This window comes from Onychostruthus taczanowskii, unplaced genomic scaffold, assembly GCF_017590055.1.
Source record: "Onychostruthus taczanowskii isolate IOZ18803 unplaced genomic scaffold, ASM1759005v1 scaffold6, whole genome shotgun sequence".
Taxonomy (NCBI): domain Eukaryota; kingdom Metazoa; phylum Chordata; class Aves; order Passeriformes; family Passeridae; genus Onychostruthus; species Onychostruthus taczanowskii.
In genome coordinates, this window is record NW_024503679.1 from 1138162 (window position 1) to 1165902 (window position 27741).

At 43.1% G+C, this 27741-nt stretch overlaps 1 protein-coding gene across 5 annotated transcripts in view; it reads left to right on the top strand.

The window, feature by feature from the left end:
• The window catches only part of MYO9A (myosin IXA), a 173147-nt gene that overhangs the window by 23567 nt on the left and 121839 nt on the right, over positions 1-27741 (top strand). For all 5 annotated transcript variants that reach the window (XM_041418455.1, XM_041418456.1, XM_041418457.1 and 2 more), the window contains exon 2: positions 7878-8799. In XM_041418455.1, the coding sequence (XP_041274389.1) occupies positions 7957-8799 (843 nt within the window). In that variant the 5' untranslated portion in view covers positions 7878-7956. The remainder of the gene's footprint in view (positions 1-7877; positions 8800-27741) is intronic.

The window sequence follows — 27741 nt, forward strand, 5'->3', positions numbered from 1 at the left end:
TGTGGACTCCACAATAAGCAAGGCTGAGAGGTGTCCATGTTTGTCTTGGCTTGTGCTGGAAGTGGGTTGAGTTTCCCAAGGATAGGGAATGTTGAGGAAGGATCCATGCCGAGGATCTATGGGAGGACGTGATTCTTTAACCCAACAAAATCCTTTGGCATGGATCTATATACTGATATTTATCAGTTTATTGATACGTGCAGTTGATATAGATCAATATATATTTATATAGCAATATTCAAAATACTCTGCCATTTTATCATAAAGGTGAGAAATAACTTCTTTGTGATAACATATAATTTTTTTTTAATGAGCTGCCCTTTATTTCCATTATCTTTGGAAACTTCCTAATGCAGCGATTCGATGCATTTAGGTGCCAGCACAATGTATTTGTGCAATTCTTGGTGCTTCTGTAAATCCTTCTGCCTTTTTCTCAACTGTTATCTCAAGTGTGGTGCTTGTTGGAGCTGGAAGTGGTCCTGGAGTGGCTCCACATCCTTCAGCAAGCTTCCTTTTCAGCACGCCAGTCCTCAGCCTGCTCCCACCACCTTCACCAGTGCATTAAGAGGAGAAGGATCCCTTGATTTACCCAGGTTTTGTTCTCTGAAGCTCTTGAGCTCCTCTAGGCTAGAAGCATCTTGTCCTTAACGCTGGTGTAATTCCTGAGCTCTCAAAAGGTATTTTCTGCAGCTATTTTGGGGCTGGGAGATGCTCCTCAGCGTGAATTCGTTTAGTCCTTGGCAATGTTGCTTACACTTCATATCCGTCATTTTTATCAGCTTCAAAAATGTTTTTATTGTAAGGGCTGCTGGTTTTCAGGCTCTATATGTGAAATTTTAGCTGCAAACTAAAATATAAATAGCTGGGCACATGATTGTAGAGCTAAATGGTAGATTCTGAGTCCATTTACAGTTTCTGCAGCTGTCTGTGCTCTCTGGCTCTGCTCTGTGCCTGCAGCAGTGTGGGATTTGACAGGGATCTGTGTTTTTGGGATATCAGCTCTACCACTTTGTTTCCAGAGAGGCTGAACTGCTCCGTGTCCACCTGTGAAGAGCAAATCCAACCAGTCAAGTTGAAAATGTGATATTTTGGCTGTTCATGTGAACAGAATTGCTGTGTTGGTGGGGATGCTCTGTCTGAAGATGATGCTGGAGCCTGGAGTTAATTCAGGAAAACCTGAAGGGGCTGTAAATGTAATTCTATCAGTTTATAAAGGACAGATTTTTCTTGCTGTTTGGAACAGGGTTGTCCCACCACTGACTACTTCATTAGTTATTAGAAGCAGCAAAACAAAATGTAGCAAGGATTTGTTTCCCTGCAGGGCTCAAAACACTCACAATACACCAGGCTCTTCCTTAGTCTCTGCCTTTTTGTTAATCCTTGCCATTCACTGACAGTTCTCCTTAGCCCTGTAGGGAATATAGGAGCAGCAAAGTAAGTTAAACAGGTGCTACTATTGCAGTCTGAGAGAGGATCCAGCAATTCCTTTTATTTCTTTAAATTTTATTTTTTATATTACTATTTTGTTGGTTTCTGGCAAAAAAAAAAAAAAAAAAGCCAAAGGAGCAGCTAGAGGATCCTGTTCTCTTTGTAGGGGCATGTTTTGGGAGAACAGAAGTGCTTCCAGAAGTCAAGATTCAGTGACTCAAATCTGAAGCTCAAGAAAGAGGAACAATCCAGGCCAGGATTTTGTTTGCACCACTTATTTGGGTTTCCCAGCACCAAGCAGAGATGCTGTGGTGGAAGTGAAGATGGGAGTCACTTCTCCCATGCAGCTGTCCCAGTCAAGACCTCACCAAGCCCCTTTGTAGTTTCTTTATTTAATTTTCATTTCTTTGTCACCACAGATGATGGATCTGTGCCTTTGGTAGCATCTGCAGCCGGTGAGGCAGGAGTCATGCAGGCAGGAGGTTCATTCACTGCATAGCCCAGGTCAGTTCCTTGGATGCTGACTCATTCCCTGCACAGAAAGTGCTTTGACCTCCAGGGAAAGAATAAGTGATTGTGCTCTTATTCACATCCTAATTCAGTTCCTCCTTCACCAGAAATGTTTGTAACATATTAGGAGTAACTGATTTCACAACAACTTTTCTTGTAATTTTTTTAGTTTTTTTTTTTTTTTTTTTTTTTGTTTTTTTTTTTTTTTTTTTTTTTTTTTTTTTTTGTTTTTGTTTTGGTTTTTTTTGTATCTTTGTTTTTGTGGTTGGTTTGTTTGTTTGTTAGGGTTTTGGGTTTTTTCTTCCCATTTTGTCTCAGCTGAAAGGTCTGGTAGTAGCTGAGAGATTTCCGCAGGAGATGAATCAGCAAGAATGTAATGGATAGCAACATCCTCACCCACCTCCAGTTTCTAGAAGAGGAGCCACTGAGTGGTTGTCATACCATAGGGAAATACCAAAACCTCAAGACAAGGTGATTCCAGGCTCTGGAAGAGATTATTGCCCACTGAAGTGCTTTATGTATTCATGGACTTCTTAATATCAGTGTCTGATTAAAGTATGGGGGAACCCAGCCCATCTCTGAAAGAGAGAAGGAAACACCTCTGGTGCCCAGCAAGGAGCTCCCAGGTGCCAAACTGAAACTCAAGTGTTATCCTCCACTATAGAAGTGAACAGGCAAGGAGGTGACAGAGTTACTTAAAGTGCTGAATAAAACTAAAAGACACAGGGAAAAACAGTGTGATCAAATTTGTCTCAAATTTTTCAGGTCATGGAAGAAGCTGTTGCTCTCAGGAAAAACTTAGAAAATAGTTGCAACCTATTTTAGTTCCAGTGTGGGCACCATTAGGAACGATTTACATAGGGTGAGCTGTGCCACTGCTTCTTTTGTGTTCTGGGAATCCCCCTTGGAGGCTGAGTAAGCATCTCTGGCTGTACAGGCATCTTTACTTCCAGAAAAATTCCCTTCTGCTTGAGGCAGGATGGTTGGCACTGTCCAAGGGTTGTCCTTTCATTATGGCTCTTGATAATAACAGCCAAACCCCAGTTTACAAATCTCACTTGGACTGAGGACATTGAGGAGGTTTAACTCAAAATCACTTATGTTTGCAGAAAGTGGAAGAACACCAAATTTTTATGTTCACTCACATTTGCCTTGAACTCTGAGCAATACAAGTCAGGTTTAGCAAAGGAGAAGAATTTCTTTCTTTCAAAGGAATTGTGACCAAATGGAAAATTTTAAGGGGAGAGGAAAGAAGCCTCTGGAACAGATGTTTCATTGGGATGTTGCTGCCATTGCCTCTGTGTCTTCACTGTTGGTGCCTGCAGGGTTTTGTTTTGGCTCAGTGCCAGGTCCAGCAGGGTCCTGTGTTGCTTCTGAGAATGTCTCCACTTCTGCTTTCATTTTCTGTTCTAATTTAAGTTGTCTCACTGCTTTGGCATCTTGCTTAGGTACCTCAGTCCAAATAAACTGCTCTGAAATTCAGCCAAAAGACCTTCCTTCTGTATGTGGACAATCCTGGAGTGCTAATGGGTATATTTTTCCCCATCCAAGCTTATCATCATTTAAGAAGTAAATTTGTATTGTGATTACAAATCAAGTTGAAGACATCTCTGCTCATTGCAGGAGGGTTGGACTAGATGACCTTTAAAGGTCTCTTCCAAAACAAACCATTCCAAGATCTCTGTAATGCTTCCAAATCTCACTTTTCCTGTGATAGAACTTTCATTCTTTTGGATGAAAATAATTTGCATAAATCTGTGTTTTGGGTACCACCACTACTGCACACGAGGTTCTTTGAGAGGGACCCACATAGGTGATTAATTGACAATAATTACATTTCTCTCGCATCAGCAAACAGTGGGAAGAGAAAAACGTGGTGAGCATGGAAAAGGAAGATGATAAAAGAAGAGGGTTAAGTGTTATGTAGATTCTGAAGGGAACTGACATGTGAAAAGGTGCAATGATAACCAAGATGTTGAGCTTCCACCTGGGTATTCCTCCTGTGTGTAGCTGGCACAGATGTGTGGGTCTGGTGTCAGTTTTGATGTCACTAGGTGTTATTTTGGGTACCACGAGGCTGTCTGCTGCTACAGGAGAAACATCTAGAGAGCTCTTGTGCCCGCAAATTCAGATTAAGCAGTGAAGTGTGTTTAGATTGGCAGCTTCTTTATCAGATTTTATAAGTTTATCGATACCAGGAATTACTGCCCTGCACAGTGTGTGTTGGGAGGTGCTGGTGGATGGATAAATCCAGGCTGTCCTGAGAACCAAACCCTGAGGATTGGGAATGGGGAGAAAGTTTCCCTGTTTCTGAAGTCCCTTGCCAGGTTAGGGGATGTTATAATAAACTCAGTGAACTTTGCTTCCAGAATTGCCCCTTTAGCAGCCTCAATGCTGACACTGATCCCTGTTTTTTCCAAATCATTCGGTATTTGGCAAACTCTGCACATGATTTCAAGCTTTAGCTGTCACAGATTATTTATGCTGGGTTTGGATGCTTCCAGTGGACAGTTTGTTTTGGATTTTTGCCACGTGCTGCTAATGCTGTCCCTGAAAATGAACGTATTGAGGCTGCTCTTTCTGAATGGGTATTAAACTGTGATCATGTAGCAAAGGATCACATAGAATGTCAAAATCAGCCATATTTACCTGTTTAGTGTCTGTACAAAGTCTAATTGGTAATCAAAATTTTAGTCTTTTTCTGTCAACCTGCTAATAAGCAGATGATTATTGTCAATTTTATCAGGACCCTCTGAGCCTTCTCCTTCGTAATAGTAATTGATTTTATATGTAGGAGAACCCAGGTAATAGAATTAATTTGTAACCATGTTTGGAGATTGTGCTTTTTTTATGTTGGAAATAAAATTATGTAAGCGTAGTAAAATTGAGCAAAGTCAGGATTCAGGATTAATTTGAGAAGAATCTTCATTCAAACATAGAAAATGGAAAAGGAAAATAGAAAATATTAGGATGAAAGTATATGGTTGGGGGGCTGGAGCCCCTCTGCTCTGGAGATAGGCTGGGAAAACTGGGGATGTTCACCTGGAGAAGAGAAGGTTCCAGGAAAACCTCAGAGCCTCTGCCAGGGCCTGAAGGGGGTCCAGGAGAGGTGAAGAGGGATTGAGGATAACAAAAGGAGGGACAGGACAAGGGGGAATGGCTTCCCACTGCCGGAGGGTAGGGTTTGATGGGATATTGGGAAGGAATTCTTCCCTGTGAGGGTGGTGAGGCCCTGCCCAGAGCAGCTGTGGCTGGATCCTTGGAAGTGCTCCAGACCAGGTTGGATAGGGCTTGGAGCACCCAGGTCTAGTGGAAGGTTTCCCAGCCCATGTCAGAGGTGGAATGAGATGATGAGCTTTTCCAGCTCACACCATTCCATGATTCTGTGTTGACTTAAAATGGCATAAATGTTTCCTTTCATAGGTGTGCAGAGTCCATGAATTTTTGGCCAGAGTGTTCCCAGGAGTTTGCAGCAGACGAAAATGTATAAATGACTGAAGTGTAGCATCATTTTTATATGTTCACCTATAAATGTCAGCATGTAGTAACTCAAAATGCCTTTAATTAAAATAGTGCATAGAGCAAGTATTGATGGGTGACACAATACAAACTTTGTGTCATTCTTTTCACGATCCCATTTAATTTTTCATGTCTAAATGCAAAAATATTAATTTTTCAATAAAATAGCTGATACAACAGCCTGCAGTAGTGGTTGTCGTTAGGAGAGCCTTTCTCCCTACATATGCTAATTACCTTAGGATGGATATTTCCTTGCATTATTTTCTCCAAAATGCTTTGAAAAAGCTGACTGCATGCACAAGTTGTGTTGAACTCTGAGCCAGGGTCAGGCTCATGTACAGCAGGGCATAGGAGACCACAACCAATTAACTTCATTAACATTGCTTTGACCTCCCTCAACACTCCAAGCCATGTTTGAGGTTGTTACCAGTAAACCCTGTGGCACCCCTGGGATTTACAAGGCTCGAATTAACACCCCTTTACTTTCTGATCTCGGAAGCTTCTGGTCTTTGAGTGGTTTTGTGGGGGGGACTTGGCTCTTCTATGTCCCCAGAGCTGCTGAGGCTTTTAGCATCTCCATGGGGTTCATGCTTGGCTTGCAGCCCTGCTGGATTCAAATTGTTTGGATGTAGAAGACACAGGTGTTTGTTGTTACCAATTCCATGCAGAATTAACATCTCTAGAGATGTTTGGGTGGGTGGGGTGGAGTGGCGTGGTGCTTTATAGCGTATTTATTGAGTGTGCAGGAGGGAGGAGGCAAGGTCAGTTTGCTCAAGGTAAGCAACTTAAAGTCCTGTTTGCACTTCTCACGTGAGTCAGCAGTCTTGGATACGCTCTGATAACATCAGTAAAAATAGCCAGTCCTCTTGGCCTCAGCTTTGAAGTAAAATCTGGGTGAGGAATTACCAAGCTTAACTATAGTGGGGGGGTTTGTTCACCCCTTCTTGATGAAAAGCTGATGCTGGAGTTGCAGAGCTACACAAAGCAAGCCCAACCCAGCACTTCCCTGACATCATCCCTGTTGCATCTGTGCCTGTAGTAAAGCCATAGGAGAGCAGCTGGAACACTTCCCGGCGCATAATGTATGTCCTGCTACCAAGCAATGCGCCGTGAATCTCTGCCAGATGTATTTCACTGGGACATATTCGTTTCTGGGCTTTGAAGTGCGCGTGGCTGGGGATAATATACTTAATGAAATATTGGAGCGAGAAACAATACAGCATAAAATAGTGCTGTTCATTTGGGGGCCTCAGTAATGAAACAATTCTCCAAATGCCAGCCTTGGAGTGGATGTAGGAGATGAGGGTGGCTGTACTTGGACTGAAGGTCCTGGATCTGGAAACCTGGGGGAGACTGCAGGAACAGGGGGACCAGTGAAATGCTTTCCCTGAATACTCTTGTCAGCATCAAATATCTGAAATTCCCTAAACCTGTTGTAGGTTTTGACTTCATGTTTTTTTCACCCTTCTTGAGCATTTTGTTGATGCCAGGAGGGAGCTGTCATAGTTGTGAGGTCTTGCTCCAGTGGGGCAGTGCTCAACAAAAAACTCAACATTGCAAATAACATTAACACGTGCGTCATGTAAACTTTAATCTGTATGAAGGGTCACTGCCACCTGATTGCCCAGATCGTGGTTCTGAGGGTGCTGCTTTTCTCCCTAGTTCATTTCATCTTTCTTTTGGAGTAACTCTTAACATCTTCCAGGGCAGTTTGGAGTTTGCTAGAACTGGTGAATGGCTGGGGCCCTTTAACTCTGAATTTGCTTTTATCTGGGGCTGCTGGTGGTGTTTTATCTTCCTGTAGTGATGAGGTTTGAGAAATCAGCTGCGCATTTGATGTTTCGTTGCCAGAGATATGGGTTTGTTTGGTTTTAAGCAGTACAAGAGAAATAAAATATGCAATGTACAAAGTAGTTGGTTGCAATTAAATCGTATCCAATGTGAGATATGCACATCTCTGAAAAAGTGTGACTTGGTAGGGGAAAAAGTGCTGCTGATTAAATCATCATGGGTTCAAAATCTCCTGGACAGGAAGGAAAGGAGTTTATCTCCTGTTCACTGGCACAGGACTGTGGAAAAATGCCTCTGTAGCAAGGGCCTCTGTAGTTGTGCAGGGGAAGGTGATGGTAATTTTGTTTTAGCAGCTGAAATTTGTGGATGCTGAGTACCATGCATCCATGAGATTGATTCAGGAGGTTGTCTGGTGTGTTGCTCACAAAATTTTCACTGAAAATCAGAGGGTGTTTCTGATACCTCAGATTGGGGGCAAAATTAGCAAAATCTTGAGGTGCTGTGGGAGGTGGAATAGGAGGAGGCAGTGTTGTTTGTGTAGTGTTCGGGTGTTGAATACCTTTATCCGCTACAGCTTTTGGGTTTTTTTAGGATAGCACCTAACCTGGGTTTATTTTGGTTTTTTTCAGCCTTGCTAACATGATGACCTGACAAGATACAGCACAGTCCTGACTATGCAGCACAGGGACTGATGGGAAAGGATCCAATATGAGTGTAAATGATGTTGGAGGCAGACGACGCTTTGAGGATAGCGAGTACACGCTGCACATCTACCCCGGGAGCATCGCAGAGGGGACAATCTACTGCCCCATCACCGCCAGGAAAACGTCCACGGCCGCCGAGGTCATCGATTCGCTCATCAACAAACTCCAGCTGGAGAAAACAAAATGCTACGTGTTGGCAGAAGTGAAGGAGTTCGGAGGGGAGGAATGGATCCTCAACCCCACGGACTGCCCGGTGCAGCGCATGATGCTGTGGCCGCGCATGGCGCTGGAGAACCGCATCAGCGGCGAGGATTATCGCTTCCTGCTGCGGGAGAAGAACCTGGATGGCTCTATCCACTACGGGAGCCTCCAGTCCTGGCTGCGGGTGACGGAGGAGCGGCGCAGGATGGTGGAGCGGGGCTTCCTCCCCCAGCCCCAGCAGAAGGACTACGATGACTTGTGCGGTTTGCCGGACCTGAACGAGAAAACGCTCCTGGAAAATCTCAGAAACCGCTTCAAGCAGGAAAAAATCTACACCTACGTTGGCAGCATCCTCATTGTTATTAATCCCTTCAAATTCCTACCTATTTATAACCCTAAGTATGTGAAGATGTACGATAACCATCAGCTGGGGAAGCTGGAGCCCCACATTTACGCTGTGGCAGATGTGGCTTACCATGCTATGCTCCAGAGGAAGAAGAACCAGTGCATCGTGATTTCAGGAGAGAGCGGCTCGGGAAAGACACAGAGCACCAACTTTCTGATTCATCACCTCACTGCCCTCAGCCAGAAGGGATTTGCCAGTGGAGTAGAACAGATTATTCTTGGAGCTGGCCCAGTGCTTGAGGTAAGATGGAAACGATAGTAGTGTGGAAATGTTTTAATGGTGAAAAAAACCAAACCTGAGTAGTTGGGATTTTATTGTGACACTTAACTCTGTGGTTATCGGCTAAATGCTGATAATCAAGTGACAACAGTGTAGCAATGAGAGAAGCTTGTGTTTCCACCTATAGAATATTACCTGCTTCCAAAAAAAAACCAGGATGAAAACAAAAGTACAGCAGATGGCTTGCTGCCAAATTTGTTATGCTTTGTTTTCACTCAAGTGTTTCTCGATGCAGGTTTATCTTGGTGGTTTCTCAGTGGGAAAATGGAAATGAGAATTATCAGTAACAATTTTCTAGTATATTGAAAAGGGAATTTGTTGCACACAATGTATTGATAACTCCATTGTATTTAAGGAGTTTCTGTGCAGTCAGCTTCTTTGAGCTGGGGAATAAATCAAAGGTAACTTTCTTGGTCAAAACTGTGTTTTCTAACTACGAGTGCTTGATTTGGCCACTGATTGGTTACTTTATGAGGACTCTTCCTGTGTATCAGAGGTTAGATAAACTTGGACATCAACTTTTCAGGTATGAAACTCTGAAGTGGGATACCAGCATTCATTCATTAATTTGTCATGAGTTTGCCCCATAGTGGTTGACATGGTTTTCTTTGGAATTGCCAGCTTTGCTAGTTAGAGTTTTATTGCTTAAAGACCATCTGCTCATGGGTGATGTGTCAGTTTCAGCAATGCCACTGTCTTTGGAAACCATGATACCTGGAGGTGGTTTGGTGCATGCATCCTCTCACTCTCTGGAGTTGATGAGAAAACATCAGACCAGGCTCCTGTAATTAATGGTGGTTACTGTGGTGACCCACATTGGTGACCACATTAATTTCAGAAAACTGGTATGAAGACTATTGCATTCCACCTCCAGTCCTGTTAGTCCACCTGCAATCCTGTTATTTGAAACACTTCCATGCTCTTTAGTTTTTGATATCATGTTGGACCAAGGTAATTTTATAGTTTTCTTTAGCAGTGTCAGAGAGATCTCTGTCTAGGTTAGATTTCTGGAGGTGGGGAAGAGAGATCTCCATGAAAAGAAAGGTAGAAGGAAGTTTGGGGAATTGGGTTTTTTTCTTAGATTCTACTTTTCTCAGGAGTAGGTTGTTTATTTGCTTGGCTCTTGGATGGAGAGAGGCATCACAAATGGCTTACTGGGAATCCTGCTCTAGTGGTGCCCACTCACTTCTTCTGAGGACCATTCATGGAATGGTTTGGGTTGGAAGGGATCATCCCATCCCCCTGCCATGGACAGCAACACCTTCCTCTATTCCAGGTTGCTCCAACCTGCCCTGGAACACTTCCAGGAATGGGGCTTGGACCAGGGCCCTGTGCCAGGGCCTCTCCACCATCACAGGGAAGAATTCCTTCCTAATTCTTAATATTCTTTTCCTTTAAAAAGCAGCTTTGTAGTTCCTCTCCTTGGTTCCCTTTCCTCTAGAGGAGGTTGCTCAAAGCCCCAGTGGCTGGCAAGTTGTGTGTGTTGGGATGAGGTGGAGAGCAGGGATGCACTCCAGCCTTTTGTTTTCCTTTCGCAAGATCTGCAGCTGTTTTTGAGGGAAAAAAATCCTGAATCATATCTGTTATATTTTTTTTTGCTGTTGGAACAGAAGTTTGCATTCCTTCACTCCGGCAGCTGGACAACTGCTGTTGTGCTGTGTCTGCTTCCAGTCCTCTTGGAAAAAGTGGGGGTAATCCAGAATTTCTTCTGCTCTGCCAGCACTGGTCCCAAATAGTCACAAATCAGGCAGCCTGAAAGATAATGTGCCTATATTTCTGCTTGTCCTTCTCCTTCTAGAGTTTCCCAAGAAAGGGATCTTCAGAGCAGAGCTTTGGGTTGCATTACTCTGCAAAGCGTTTGCAGATTTGACCTTTTGAGTTGTGGTTGAAATAAATTGAATAAACTCTGGAAGTTTAGATGCCAAACTTTTGGGGATTTTTTTTTTTGCTTCTTTTCCTTTGTTCTTCTTATCTCCTCCAGACACCTTCTGCATTCCCTTTGCTTTCCCTTTGCATATTTGACATCAGATTGTGTTCAGCTCAGGTTTGTCCTTCAGAGGCAGTGACACAGCTCTTTGTGCTGCGACTTCTGGTTTAGGAGATGGAGCAACCAACAGCTCACTGATCTCTTTCTCTGCCTGCAAAGTGTCTCTGGCAGGACAAGTGCATGGAACCTCCTGTCCCTGGGAATGCCTTTGCTGTCATGCTCACACGGCAGGAGTGGAAGTAGAGCAAAATTAAGATTTTTCTTTTTTTTTTCTGCAGCTTCTCTGTTTTCCTAATTTACCTTTCTTGAACAGCTTCGGGCTATTGTTTGGATTTTTTTTTTGTTGTTGTTGTTGCATGAGATTCCTGAGTCTTGTCCAAATTGGACTTTTGGGGATGGCTGTCAAGACAAGCTGTTACTGCCCTCTAAACACGGTGACATCATTCACTGGTTGCACGTAGCTCGAGGTGTGTACTGAGACCAGGCGTGTCCTTTTAAAGTGTATTTGATGTAAATCCTATGGACTTTCTTTTTCCTCTGCTGGGATTTAATAGGAGAATTTTGTTGTAGTGGTGCTCCTTGGAATGGTTGCAATATGCTTCTTTTGTTGATAAATGATATTTTAAAACTGTATATTTATGTATTATCTTCCATAAATTATATTCCTTAAATACCATACTATTTTTTCCAATAACAAGATCCCAACTTTTTTAAAAACAGGTGATTTTCTTTATATTTTTCCTCAGTTTCCCCCCATTTTCTTATAAAACACATTGTGCCCTATAAGAGCTTGCTTATTCAGCAGAGCTGAGCTTACAAAAATTTTGCTCTCTGCCTCTTTAGTTTCAAGATTGAGCTTCCCAAAATCCATAATTTTGTGTAGTTAATTGAGGAAGAGTTCCACCTGCTGCAGTTCCATTCTGTTTCTGATTGACTCCATGCAATACTTGAGGTGAAGATGACTTCTGCTCATCTTGATCCTCCATCAGGAGCCCAGAGTGCCACACCTCAACAAGACATTGAGGGGCTGCAGCACCAGGAGCAGCTGAGGGAGCTGGGGGGGCTCAGCCTGGAGAAAAGGAGGCTCAGGAGGGACCTTCTGGCTCTGCACAGCCCCCTGACAGGAGGGGACAGCTGGGGGAGGCTCTGTTCCCAGGGAACAAGGGAGAGGGCAAGAGGAAATGGCCTCAAGATGTGCCAGGGGAGATTTAGGTTGGAAAAAATTCTTCACACTGGAAGAGATGTGGCTGCCCCATCCCTGGAAGCATTCGAGGAGAGGCTGAACAACCAGGTCTAGTGGAAGGTGTTCCTGCCCAGGGCAGGGAGCTGGAAAAGATGACCTTTGAAGTTCCTGTCCGATCCAAATCATGCCATGATTCAATTTGCGCTCTGCCTGGAGAACTGTGCTTTATCCCTGCAGGGATATTTTATCCCAGATCTAGGGAACTTGTTGATGTGAACTTGGAACAGTGTTTTAAAACCCTGTTTTCTCTTTAATTATATTAGCTAGAAACATCCAGATGAACTTTATGTTGGAATCCCAGCTTGTTTTTGTGGACTGTAACCCTTAGAGGTGGGATGTGGGTGGGATCATCACCTTGTACTGGTACATGGTACAGCCTGTGAGCATCCTCCTCCATCCTCCTAAACCATGCTTCAGCTTTCTGGGGAGCTCTGAATGCAAGTTAATGTATTACATCTTGCTAATTTATTTTTTAATTGTGCATAAAACTGCAAAAGTAGGAAAATCCTCCCTGGCTCAGATATGTCCAAAGGTCCTCAGACAGGTATTGGATGAACCTTGGTCTAAAGGAGTCTGCACCAGATTATTTTACCATCGGTCCCTTTCTCAGCATCTCATTTGTCACAGGAGTACAGCCATGGCAGCTACACACAGCAGATGTGTTGTCTGAGCAGCTGTTTATTTGCCTTTTCAGACATCCCAGTGGGGATCTCTCAGTTGGTTAAAAAAAAAAAAAAAAGCCAAGAGCTGTGTTCCTGGGAGAGGCCTCGGAGCACAGGCGGTGGCCAAGGGGAGCTGCTGCTGCCCTTCACAACTCATATGCATCTGCAGCATTTCTGCCAGAAAAAAAAAGGATTTGATTGCTTGAATTGCTTTGGAAAGAACTGCAGAGAACTTTCTGTAGACATGGCTCTGCTATTTGCATTCCCAATGGTGATGGTTTGCACAGGAACCTTAGGAACAGCAGCTCTAGTTGCTTTTTGGTCTCTGGAGCAATGTTGTGCAATGTGTGTGTTTTGATTTGTGAGGGAAGTCAGAGTTGCCACCTGAAGGCCTGGGAAGCTGAAAACCTTTATTTTTTCTTATTTCTTTAATCCTGATTATGGGGTTCTTAGAGGGAAATGCAGGCAGCATCTAGAAGATGTTAAATGTTATTTTCTAGGACTTTGTGGTAATGGACAGGGTTCCCCCAGCTGAATTCAGCCCGGGCAGCTGGAGGTGCAGCCCTGTGAGGTGTGAGCAGAACAACTCCACACTGCTGGAATTGCAGTGGATGCTGCTGAATGTTTCCAGAGCCAAACAAAGAGCCATTGAGTCGAGTTAGAAAATTCAATTAACTGGAATGATCAGGCGTGTCCTGGACTTCCAGTAGGTTCGGGTAGCATTGGACAACACGGAGGGGCCAAAGCTCCCTGTGCACAGAGCCTCTGCTGCTTCTCCTCTGTGTGCCAGACCTGAGTTACCCTAGGTAGGACCCAGCTCCACTGGCAGATCCCACACTCTTAACTCCTGTGCTGTGGAACCAGGATAAGGGGGTATTTGATTCATATAGGAATTAGGGCACCATTTTTTGCCTGTGAGAAATGTCATTTGCAAATTGACCATATTAATATTTTCAGCTGGAACAATGCTAATGGGATGTCAACTTTGACTATATTCCCATTTTTCCCCTATTCCTGCTTGAAACAGTATTAATGGGAAATAAAATTTAAGTATATTTACATTTTTACCCCCTACTTGGAACGGTATTAATGGGAGGTAACCAAATTCCATTAAAATGCACTTAACAAAAGAAAATAGATTCTCTGATTCAGTTCACAATGTTCAGTTTCCAGTACACTGATTTTTAAGTAATTGGCTTGTATTGTGTGGCTCTAAAAGTTTTATATCCAAAAAAATTGATTTATATGAAGGACGGAGGGAAGATTTATTCTTCTGCTCATTATTCACCTTTAATCATTTTTAACCTACAATATGTGTAATTATCACCACTCTGCCATCTGAGTTTGGGGTAGGTGAACGCAGCAGCCAGGATTTTTTTCCCTCTGCATTCTTGCCTCCCCAGTGCCTGGAAAGGTTAGAGAGAGAGCAGCACACGGAGATTATCCAGCTGATGCCTAATGTGGGAAGAATTTGTGCAGGCCTGACACAAAGGACTCCCACAGCAAGGCTCAGGCACCAACTGCTTTTCACCAGCGCTTGCAAAATGCTGGGATTCTTCAGCTGGGGAGGTTTTACAGTTTCAGGCTCTGTATCAAATAGCATCTTGTTCATCCCTATTTCTGACACTGAATTATTCAATATTTTCACTGTACAGTCTTCCTGCCATATCCAGATGGGCTGTATCAGTGCCTGGGTCTAATATTGTTATTATTTTTCATTACATGCTATCTTCAGCAAATATTTCATTACTCCAAAGTCCAGATTATTGCACTTGAATGACAGAAATTGGTGTTTCTTCCCTGAGATGACAGTGGGGAGATGGATTTGTTATTAAAGCAGGTTTATATGAAGCGGCTTTTTCTCCACCCTTAGGAATTAGGAGCTATTTTGTTTCCAGGAGGGAAATGCCAAATAAACCCTACCCTTGTTGGGTGGAGTGCTCACCTTGCAAGACATCCTGACTTTATGGACCTCTAGATAGGCAGACTTTATGAATCACTAAATATCAGGATCTCTGGCTATCCAGATTCTATAAATATTTATGTATCTATACAAAATAACCCTGAATCTGACCCTGGCAGGGACCACATGTTCATGCAAGCTGAGATGATGCTCAGTATTATATGGTATTAGAGAACAATTTACTTTCTAATGCCATTTTTAAAATATCTTTCTCTGTCTTATTGCACCAGTGTTTCTGTTATTTGGGTTTGTATTCAGCTTTTCTGGTAAAACTTGAATAGCAAGGTGCACATTTAACAAAACATGAAGGAAGGGCACATTTTCTGACACCTTATTTTTCCTTTTTCTCTCTATTTAACAAATGCTATAATTATAATGTAGCACTTTGATAAATGATGTTTTCAATCAAACATCATGTTGCTGCTGTTTGGTAAGGCTTCCAAGAAGACTTAATAACCAAGACAAGGACTTTTTATCCCTAATGTGCATAGTTAATACAGAACCATGTTTTTCTAGTCATGGAGTGAGGAGTTAATGCCTTAGTAGGGATTTTGTTTCTTCCCCCTCCCCCTTCTCCTTGTCAAAATACAGATTTTTTTTGTTTTCAGGAGCATTTACTGAGACCCTTTTGACTTTTCTCGTGGCTGGGTAGCCTGTATCGGAATCGACACGCTGGGTGCTGGGTGGATGCCAGGTGGATGCTGTGCTGCAGCCCTTGGTGGGGAACAGAAGAGCCTGGGAACAAGGAGCCTTTGTAGGACAGGGACTACACCCAACTCTGGTGGTAATTTCACAGATTTGGGCTTTTTAACGGTTTCTGCCATCCCTGTGGCTTTTCCGGGCCCAGAATGAGAGTGCTGTCCCCTAAAAACCTCTGGGAGATCATTTGGGTTTGCTGCCCCAGGAGCAAATCCCTCTCCTGACTACTCAATGACAAAGTGTCCTACTGAGCTCAGAAATTGTATCCCAAGGGAGCAGGTCCGATTTTCTGACTCTGTCCTCCATGTCTTCAAGAGAGGTTCCCCCTTCTTATTTGTAAGGCAAGAATTGCTATTTGTAACAATAAATTGTTATTGCCACTAATTTTATCGTGGGGGGACAGAAAAAGTGTCGTTAGTTATGTCAGGGACCACAGTGGTCACCTGGTCCCACCTCCCTGCTCAGGCAGGGCTGTTCCAGAGCACAGGGCACAGGATTGTGTCCAGACACCTCTGGAATATCTCCACAGCCTCTCTGGACGATCTGTCCAGTGCTCAGTCACTGCACAGTGAAAAAGTTCTTCCTCCTGTCCAGGAACTTCTGTCCAGGAACTTCTTCCTGGGCTCAGTCCCTGCCTGTTGCTCTGGTGCCATTGCTGGGTCCGGTCCCAGAGCAGAGCCTGGGCCCTGCTCTGCCCCTTCCTGCACCCAGGGACTCTCAGGGATACCCAGGGCTGAGGGACCCTCTCTGCTGGGGCTCCTCTCCAGGCTGAACAGCCCCTCCTTGGCAGGTAGGTGCTCCAGGCTCTTGCTCATCTCTGCAGCCTCTGCTGGACCTACTTCACTCTCCACAACTCCCTGACAGGAGAGTGCAGCCTGGTGGGGGTTGGGCTGTGCTCCCAGGAAACGAGGGACAGGACAAGAGGACATTCATTGTCTTAAGCTGCCTCAAGGGAGGTTCAGATTGGACATCAGGAAGTTTCTTCACAGAAGGTGTGATTAGGCATTGGAGTGGGCTGCCCTGGAAGGTGGTGTCCCCATCCCTGAAGGCATGACTGGATGTGGCACTCAGCACTCAGGTCTGGTTGACGAGGTGGTGATTGGTCACAGGTTGGATTTCATGATCTCAGAGGTCTTTTCCAATCTCAGTGATCCCATGATTCTGTGATAACTACAGCTCTGCAGCAATGCAAAGTGTGCGTCTTCTTTCCCCATATGATTCCTATGGTAATAGACTTGATAATTCCAACAACTGAGGGACCAAGACAACTTTGTACTTGGGTTGATTCATACACTGAGGTGTTGTAAAAAGAAGCAAACCCGTTATTTTGGTCCATCTGTGCAGAGATGTGACAGCTGCACCAAGAATACTGACATACCAGGACTAGGAGACCTCCAGTTGAGCTGGTGTTCATGCCTGTAATTGTTACTTTCCAAGTCAGTGCGTTCACTGAGGAGCGTGATGACAGCCATCGTTTAGGGTCGCGTCACTGAAAATGCTTCAACCCAGGAATTGCTGGGATGGGCATTGTTGTGCACCTCTTCTACAGCAGGTGGATTGCATTTTTGTTCCTTCAACATCTTAAGGATGTAAAGGAGTTTAACCAAGTGCCTCCTGATTTGCCCCAATGGCTTTGCCAAATCCAAGAGGAATCAGTTAAAAGAGGTGAGGTACTTCAGGGAGGTAGAGGCAGGGAGCTGCTCCGATTTGTTTGGTGTTTAAGATTAAATATTACGTAGACGTTAAGTTAAAGCTCGGCGGAGGGCGGTGGATCAATCATCTCCCAATCCCACGTTGCACAAGCCTCACAGGAACTCATGGCAGCAATTCAGGGTAGGCAAATAAAATCATTGTTTGCCATGTTTGCGGAAGGGATCTGCCTTAACGGCAGCAGCAGATTGCAGCTCCCTTCTATTCCCTTAATTAAGATGGATGAGGAATAAACGTCGTGCCAGACAGTTGAGCCTTTGGCTTTGTCACTGCGATTGGGGATTTGGACTTCTCTGGGCAGAGGCTGCGATAGGGAAGATGAAAGGACAAGCAGAATCTAAAGAGTTTAAAACAGTTGAGATCTTTTGTAGATAATTTATTTTCAACATATCAATATAAAAAACAAATTATGTCCATTTGCACCAACTCTCCCTGGGTAGTTGGTGTCCCAGCATCGCTCCCTGCTCCCGTGAAGCCTTGAGCTGAAGGGAAGCACCTCCTGTGTAGGAGTGAAGAGCCATGGAGAGCGAGGTCTTCCTCCTGTCCAACAAGGATCTCTGTGCTGCCACAGATGAAGGCTTCACCTCATCCTCCTCCCAGCCCTGGGAGGACATGAGGCAGGGCAGGATGAGACTTGCCTGCTAGTCCCATGACTTGCAGGCAGCTAGCTCAGGGATCTCCTAAATTGGCACAATCTTCATCTAATAAGTCTGAATGGGTGTTTTGGGGGTCAGCTTCACTATCAATGGCCATAAGGAAAGCCTGAATAGAGGAAAAGATGTTACAATATTGATTAAGAGTCAAAATAATTGAAAATTTAGCACAGCACAAGACAAATCAGGATTGTTGGCTATTATGAAAAGCATTATTTATAGTGATAGAACATATGTATGTATATCTATTTAAAAAAAAAGAAAAAAAGGAAAAGTTGAGCAATTTTTACCCATAACGTAATTTTAAAAAATCTACATTTTTTTCGTCAGTGTTGTCCAGATCCACACTATTCTCATCTGAAAGGAGGAAATAAGAACAAAAGAACGTGATTGCTGTGCACTGACTTTGTGGTAGAGACCAAAGATTTACTGATTGTCCCAAAACAGGCAGATTTACTTAAGGTTTTTAATTGGGAGAAAAATCTTAGCCAAGGATCTCTGTGAAGAATAACAAAGGAGAATGAAAGCAGCTGGGTAAAAATACTCATGTCCAACATAAGGATAAAATGTTTATATTTAATTTGCCTTATCATTGAGGAAATCAACAATTTTTTTGTTTTTTTTGAGAAACAACAGGTTTGGGGAGCAGAGTTTTGGTTTGGTGGGTTGGTTGGGAGCTGTCTCCCAAATATTTGTTGGCTTGAGTGCTTTCCAAAGCAGAGCAGATCCAGACTTCAGTAAAGCATGTAATGTGCTTGGAGAACAAATAGAAAAGAAATAAATGAAGAAACAAAAGAATAAGAGACAAAGCAGATTTCATAACACAAAATCCTTTTTTGAAGAATTAGTGCTTTCTCAGGATTCCAAATATTCTACATACGGGCTGGTAGGTGTAAGGAGTAGTCCTGAGTCTTTCCTGTGGGAAATTATGGGGTTCAGTTGAGGGTTTTCTTCTTATTACAAACTGAATTATCCTTTAATTAAGGAGATTTGGAAAATAGTCCTGAAGAGCAGAAAATGCACTATTTTTTTGTTGTTCAGCAAATACAGATGGAGTGGTTTCCATCTGATGGAGATGAGGAAGATTTGGTGTTGTCTCCTTAAAACAACCTTCTCTACAAGCTCACATCCACTTCTTCATTGAAAGAGAACTTTGCAAACTTTGGAAATACACTTTTCTGGTTTAGTTTAAGGCTCTGAAAAATGTGGAGTTCGAGACATTGGAGTTTGTCTTTATCTCCAAGGCTACGGCCGCGGAGCTGGCGATGCTTGGAGGAATGTGTTTGAATTATTAGGCTGAACTCTACATTTCTGGGCCAGAGTGTTCCTGGTATTTGGAGGCCTCTGGGATAGAGGTAACCTTGCCAGCAGGTCGTAAATTTGAGCCAGGTTTTTTTACCTTAGTCAGGAAATTCATGCTGGAGCTTTCCTTAAGCCAGGATTCGCAGTGATCTAATCCCAGCCCGCTGCCAAACCCGACCTGGGAGTTGTTTTCTGGCGTTTCGTTGCCGTCTCTTTGTTTTGTCCGTCGCGTCGCGGATCGCTCGATTTCCCCTGCTCCGTGCTTTCCGCTGGAGCTTAATCAGGAGTGGATGAATGCACACAATCAGCCTGCAAAAGCCTCGCTGCTCGTTGTGGGCGATGGCCAGCACCAGGATGTGCTATCCAGGGAAAATGATAATGAGCAGTTCATTTTAGTTTCCCCAAATAAGCGCTAGAGGAAAACCTGCCATGGGATTTTGGAAGTTTTGGGACGCTTCATACACGAGCAGGTAGAAATCTGCATTACAGGTGTCATATCAAAATCAAACAGTTAAATAACAACAACAACATATATATATATATTAATATCTCCTATAGTAATAATAATAAAATAAGTTATCTCCTATAATAATGGCATATATATTAATTATATGAACACACACACAAATCTGCATTGCAGGTGTTACATACAAGTCCAAAATAATATATATATTATAATATCTGCTATAATAACATATATAATAATAATGGTGTAATTACATATGTATACACATGCCCCAATCTGCATTGCAGGTGTCAAAGAAGTTAAAAATAACATCTGAAATAATATTTGTTATATTAATATATGTAATATAATAACAGTGTAATTATATATATGCACAAAGAAAAATCTGCATTGCAGGTGACTCAAAGTAGTCCAAATTTATATATATTAATATGTCCTGTAATAATCTATGTAATAGCAATATATCTGTATACTCATATACAAAAACATTGGCACTGCTGGTGTCATAGTTGTTCATAATTACAAATAATAATAATACCAACAGCAACAATAATACAACATCTCAGGTGTCATATAGAATCCCCAAACAATTACTCAGGCAAAACCCCATTGCATTCTCTGGGTCGTGGCTTAATGTGAATGTAAAAAGCTTTATTTTAACTTAATTCTCAAGCTGTAACAGAAGTGAACCCTTTATGCTATGGAAAAGCACAGCTGTGATGGACAGTTAAAATATTTTGGAGGGTATTTAGCAATGGAAATTTGTCCAATATGTTAATTATTGCATCTGTTAGTGAAATGTGAGGTGTGTTTGTTGCATGTTTGGTACGAGTGGAGATGCTGCTGCAGTACATGGCTACATCGCTGGGATGTGAAATTCATATGAATTAAGCCAGTTTTAAAGGAATTTCAGCGGACTCCTTGGAATAGCAGCTGCAGAACACTGGGATGCTGATGATGTGTAATTCCCACCAGTGCTGTCAGTGTTGCTGGGCAGTGATTTTTGTGCTACAAATCCAGCACAAGGTTTATTTTCCCCGTTCCTTCTCTTTTCTGTCCTGCAAATTGAAGTATGGAAAGACCTGCTCCCACATCCTGCCCAGATTGCCACCGGATGTTTGCTTTAAATCAGAATATTCTATTGCTAGACATGTTAGATTAAAATTAAATTGTTAAAAAATAATATTGTGGAAAGAGAAAGAACTTCAAAGTCCTTTCTGACTTGGGAAATATGTCTAAAAATTCAGCACACGGTCACCTGCCATTTCCATTACTGGTGCATATAGCCAGTCAGTCTAAATGCACCCGTAATCCACCAATGCTCCCCATTTTTGCATCATGTAGCTGCTAAAAATGATAAATAACCCAATTCCTACTTCTTCACCTTGTGCTGCAAATCAGGGGAATGGGGGTGCGCCTTCAATTTTGCACAATGAAACTTCCTAAATTGCCTTGTGTCCATGCACACAAACTCCTTGCCTTCTTGAATAGTCTCAGTGTAACAAGTGGGCATCCAAGAGCTGTTAAACCTGGATTAATCCTGTGCTTTGGCTGCTCCAGGAGGGATTACAAAGCATAATATTGGCATTAAGGCTTTCCAAAGTGCTTACACAGCACAAAGAAACTCTGCCGGCGCCTTTCGGCTCGCGTGCGGCCCTGGGCTGCGAGGGACAACCCGGGGCTTTCTAGAGTTACATCACAATTATAATATTTGTAATCACAGAGATGCAATAGAAATAACCTCCTGGCAGAAGGGAAATATGTGGGTAATGAATGGGTGCGACCTGCCTGTTGCAGTCCTGGGTTTTTGTGCTGGCTCGCGCATCCCTTCCCGCTTTGCAACATCTGGTTTTCATCTGCTGCAGGAAAGCCAAATAATTTCAATGAAACTGGAAGAAAACATAATGCTTTTTAAAAAAAAAGACAACTATTGATGTTAGCCTGGTTTTCAGCTGGCGTTAATTAGATTTATCAGCAGGGTTTATCAACAGAGTGGACACTCACTTGGATGCTTGCGTTAATGCATCATCCAATGGACAGCGCGATTAGCAAGGGCTAAGCCCCAGGTTTTTCCTTGGAAGAGCTTGAAATGATAAATAACATGAGTTCAAACTAGTCTGATTTTTGGTGCATCCTCCAGGTGACGAGTCAAGAGGGAACTGGGGCACAGAGGGGATTTAATTGATGGGAGTGGCCTTGGTTCAGTGGCACTGGCTGTGGTTGCCCTGAGGTTAAGGATATGGCAATTCCCGCATCATGTTAGCCTACAACAAAAATGCATTCCTTAAATTGTCAAATATTAGGTATACTGAAAGAAAATAAGCATACAATAGGTGTACAAGATATATTAATAAAAATATAACATATCATATATAAAAATGTAACATAAATGCAATATATACGTGAGTTATAGAAATATGAAATAAAAATGCATTGTTTCCTTTCTACCCATCCCTCTAAATCAGAATCAGGTTGTCATTGAGGTCCATTTTCAAGTTTAGAGCAGCGTGGGTCGGCATCTGCTTAATCCCCATCACATTAGAGCCCCCTGGACTAAGTTTTTTAACTGCACTTTATTGATCGCTGGGCTTTTAAAGACATCCATGAGCTCTCAGCAAATGGAGTGTTTGTCCTGCTCCGTGCAGATTGACCCTGTTGGGCGGGGGGTACTCGAGGAATAGGCAGGTTTTTTGTTCCATCTGTGCTGCAACACTTGTGCGTTGCTAGATTGTCTCCCCTCAGTGGGTTTTTGGTGCTGGGAAAGCTTCATTAAGATAGAATTATGAGTAAGCGAAATATTTCTGGTTTTCCATGTTCATCGTGTCTGTTTGGGAAGAGAGCTGGAGCTGGGAGAAGCTTTTTGAATAAGCAGGATGTCTCACCTCCTGGCTTAAGGCATGAGGATCTGTGAGAGCAAATACTGAAGGAGCCATAAGTCTATATTTTGATTTAATGGTTGTAATTTTTAAATTGCTTCATGGTTATCGTGTCATAAGATCTTAACCACTAATTTTTCCAAATAGTTTAATTAAATTTCAAGCTTTCAACTGGAAATTCAAAATAGAAAATAGGTTTGAGCTTACTAATAAGTTTCTTGCTTTGAGAAAAGTCACTGTATTTAATAGAACTGTGGAATGGGCAGGGTTGGAAGGACTTTGATTTGTTTGACTGGATTCAAACCACAGTTAATTCAACTTCACCCCTGATTGCCAGATCCACACTTCAGTTTCTTATGAACCAACTTTCTCTGGACAAGGATGCAGTTGGAGCAGGGCACCTGCAATTGCTCAGAGTGTTTTCAGGGATGTGTCTTTTATTTTTTTCTCCCATCCCACTCCTTGCCATGGAATCAACTCAGTTTAATTTTGTGTGTCTTGTAGGGGGCTGGTGCCAGAGATGGGGTTAAAGGGACGCCAAGGGTGAACAGTTCAGTGAGTCAGGACTTAAATGTGTGGATAATTCAATGTGGTTATTTCCCTCCCTCTTTCTGCCTCTCACATGAGCGGTCTTTGATGCGTTGTTTTTTTTTTTTCTAAAGTGGCAGTGGAAGGATTGCAAATACAGTAGCAACCCCCAAACCGTATGTTTGTAGGCTGGGTCAGGGTCTTGATACAGCTGGGAATAGTGTCCCCCATGTATTTGTGCCAAATGTCCCAGGGAACAGCAGAGTACAGGTGGAAATCTCTGAAGGTGATGTTCATTCTCAGCATCACGTATCATCAAACTAAGATTTTTAGAGCTCCTTAGCACCAGCTCTCTCCTTTTTCCCTCCTTTTTTTTTTGGTCCAGCCCCTGATACTGTGGGATTATTTTTCCATGCCTTGTTTCAATCCCAACCTAATTTTAATTATTATAGTAACTTTAGCCTGGGAAGCTGGTGAATTATCAGTAACCCCCCTATCCTGGATGCCATCCAAGGGGGGAGATGGGGAAGAAGGAGCAGTAAAAAAGAGAGATGGCCAGGGAAGGGCCTCGCTATTGGATGCCGGAGGCCGGGTGAGCGAAGCCTTCCTGCTGAAATCCGGCCAGCACGAGGTAGGACAATCGTGCTGCTGTTCTCCTTGGGAGTTATAAACAAGAGGATGAGGCTCAGCAAGAGAAAGAAAGGTTTCTTTCTGTGGTTTTCCTTTCTGTCAGTGTTTTAGTTTCCTTTTCCACCCTCCTCCCGAATTGCAGGCAGATCTATTTAGAGAAGAAATGTTGTTTTCACATGAGTTTAATTTTTTAATGTAGTATTTTACTTGCTGATTAAGGTCAATAAAGAAATACATTTAATATCCTCTTGAAAGATGCAAACAAATCCCTCCTTAGTTAGCACTGATGGTGTTTTTGTTGGGGTTTATAAAGCTGCTTTGAGTGAGCCAGCGGGAGCAGCATCCCCATCTTCCCCAGCCAGGATAAACAGATGCAATCCAGTGATTCCTGCTACATCCCACATGCATTTTTTAATGCAAAAAGGAAAATAGTAATAAAGAAGGTTGAAAAAACAATAAATTCACATCATCCCAAATGCAACAAGTGTAGCTGAGCTCCCTGCTTTATTTCCACTTTTAGGATGATGCGTGCATTGTTATTTAAGGGAGGGATCTTTCAGCTTTACACCCACAAAATCTTTCTAAGATTTTTTCCCTCTAGGAGATATTTTGACCACTTAAGTGATCATGTCCTTGTTGTTTTCATCGTCTTGACAATTGGGTGGTGTATGATGAGGTCACCTCTCATACATTGTCACCTCTCAGGAGTAACTTTATATGTATAGAATAAAGATTTTGGAGGTGGATAAGAGGTGCTGGAAAATGTAAAGAGAGGATCTAAGTCTCCCTGCAGCCTGTTTTTCATTGGCAGGTCTGAGCTTGACTAAAATCCTGTAAACCATCACCTCCCTTGTTCTGCCATATGAAGGGACATTTAGGACATCAAAACAATGGGTTTGGATGTCTTCTTATGCTTTTTATTGAGAATATAAAATTATGTCTTGGATCAGTCATTGTGATCCAAGACATTCCCCCCCAGAGATGCTCTATCATGCAAGTCTGGTATTTGTACTGGGTAGGAGATGGGGATGTGCCTCTGGGCACTGTTCTGCCCTTGGCCCTGCAGGGAGGGATGCTCCAGCATTCCAGCCTCACTCCTGGAGCAAGTGCCAGAGTGCCAACAGCTCCTTTCCTTGCAAATAAACACTGGTTCTCTGTTCATTTTTACAAACCAAGTGTAATTAGTAACGGCTCACTCTTCAATTGTGCTGTGCTGCTGCATGTTAGGTCACCACTTGCTTCCAAATAATAGATGGAAACGTGGTTTTATTTGGGTTATAAATTATGTATTGCCACTCAGCACAGGGAGTGCTTGTTTTTCCTTTGCCTTTTCCTATCCCTGGGCTCCTCTGGTTAAGGATCCTTTTCTCCCATTCAGTTCAACCAATCCCTTGCTACATTGAGAAAAAAGACTCTGAATTTGTGCTTGAGCTTTGCAGTTTGTCTCAGCCTGGCAGAAGACATGTACTCCAATTCTGGTTGAGTTTTCCAGCTATTCCAGTCAGGCTGGTTAAAGGTACTCTTACATCTGTCTACAAAACTTCCCACCTCTTTCTTGTTCTATCACAGCTACTTTGATACCAACATCAGGTTGTGATTTTAGTTTATTCACTATATATTTAATTGCAGAAGGTTTACTAAAAGATTTTAACACACTGCAGTGATTCTTCAAAGGTTGAACGAAGAAATTAATTTTACTGAATTTTACTATTGTAGAGGCTGAAAATTTCTACAAGAGGAGTTGTAAATGTTTTTAGTTACACTATGATGGGGAGGGACTGAGTATCATCAGAGTAAGGAACAATCAGAGAGGTTTTGTCAGGCTGTGTGGTGGCAAGAAAACAAAAAAGGTGTTAAAAGAAATGAGATGTACAATACCTGTGCACTGGAAACCAGCGTTTCAGGAAATCAGAGGAGAGGGCAGTTAATGAGCATGTGCTCTAGCAAAGCCTTGCATATTCGCATGAAATTAATTGGATAATGAAGTCTGGTTTGCTGTTTGCTCCGGCAAGCAATGCCCCTGTGGATTTTCCAAGTGTATCTGCTGTGTTTCTCCTGCTGGCAGCTGTAGTGGAAAACACTCATGCACGGCTCCCAGCACAGCAGGTCACCAGCTCTTCATCCAATACACCTTGCTCTGGAATATTTGTACTTCTGATGCACTGTTGCACATACACATTCTCCTGTGTCCTTCTGGTGGGCAGGAAGGCTTGAAAAGCTGGTGTTCCCCAAAATATGATGCACATAGACAAAGGAGATGGCAAATTTAAATGCTATTAAATGCCTTTGGAGTCTGAATTTGTTCTAAGACATTCTCAGTGACACAGCATCCTCCTGCTGCTACCCTTCCATGCCCTCCTCATATCTGGAAAGATCTCAGCAGCTGGTAGGGGAAGATCCCAGATGGAGCTTCAGTGGCACTTGGATGCTGCTGTAAAAATTTGGACTGCATTCCTTCCTCTGGTTTGCTCCATTTTGGGTAAAATCAATGCAGAGTGGGGGGTTTGGGCTGGCTCTTTGCTCCTGGAAGTCTTGCAGTGAAATTGGATGTGTGTGGCCACTGTAAAAATTTATACTTCAAGTGTTGTTAAAAATCCTGCCCCTCCGTGGAATATACAACCTCGAACTACATTTCCTAATAGATACATGAAAACATGGAATTGAAGGAAGGTGCTTTGAGTCCCCACTTCATGATCTCTCCTGCTTGGCTGTTGTGGATGGTGAAGAGCTGCTGCTCATCTTGGTGCAGAGAAGGAGCAGCAAAGCCTCTGCATCCTTGGCATGCTGGCAGCGCATCTGCCCTGGCACACCGGGCCTGGGCTCGGTTTGACTCCTGCCCTTTCCAAAAAGGAAAAGGAAAACACGGTCCTCACATCTATCCCAGCCATTTGGCATTTTTCAGAGCCAGGCTAGGAAGAGGTGGACAGCAGAAAAATATCCGTGTTGGTTTTGAAACGTTTTCTGTGATGTGGAAAGCTGGAGTATAAAATCTCACCACGTTTCCCCTAATTTCATTAATTCAGGACTTTCCTTTTTTGGTTGGATTTTCTTGTCCTTTAAACCCCAAAGCTCTGTTCTCAGAAATACCGGCCTTGGCAGTGTTAAGGAACATTGCGCAAAGCTAAATAGGTGGTTTTGGCAGGATAACCTTGGAAGTGAAAGCTCCTTCCCTGCCTGGAGACCTCTCCCATGACGAGCAGAATTGCAGCACCGTGCCAATCTCGTGCCACGGGGCATCGGCTGCGCAGTGCTCGCCTCGCAGCTGTTCCTGCTCTGCAGGGAATGGATGGAGTGGTGTCAGATTTACCCCCAGCCCAGGTTCAGTTCATAGGAAACTTCTCCATGGTGGCCTCAAGGAAAGCCCCAAGTATTCCTCTGGAAAGGTGACAGGCAGTACCTGTTGACATGGATGGAGTGGGGTCAGATTTACCCCCAGCCCAGGAACCTGGTTCAGTTCATAGGAAACTTCTCCATGGTGGCCTCAAGGAAACCCCCAAGTATTCCTCTGGAAAGGTGACAGGCAGTACCTGTTGAATTGTCCTGTTTTGCTTTACCTAACGGCTGGAAACAGACACCCTCTCCTAACATAAATATCCAATAGGAACACGCTGATTTTTGAGACTTCTCTTTTGCTTCCTAAAAAAAACCAGTGCCAGCTCTTGTTTTTCTTGGTGCTTATCAAATTCTGGTCTCTGATAAGACAACTATTTTTCAGTGCTTCCCATCGATCCGATGAGATAATTTTTTCACTGCTGTGCCTCAGTCTGACTCCTGCAGGTGTTGTGGTCCATCCCAACACTTACTAATAAGTCTTTTTAATCTCTTACTTAATTTGAACTGTGGAAATAAGGGAAAAGGTGTTTTTATGGATCAGTCAGCCATCTGAAGCTGCCTGTGGCTACTGAAACATTACAAAAGCTGGAAAAGACGAGCCCAGCAGCGTTGCCGTGGTGGAAGCGACTCATCCAAACGGCATATGAGGCATGGAAATTTTATGCTGCTGCTCAGTGGCGCTTGAAATTTTGGAATCATGTCAAGAGGAGTTGTAGATTATTTATATAATCCCACAGAAAAGCAAGGAAGGGCTGGAGATGTGTGGATTCACGTTTAACCTTCTCTTTACTCAAGAGATTTTTTACGTGGCAGAAAACAAATGTGGGTTTTATTGTGTTGATTTAATGACA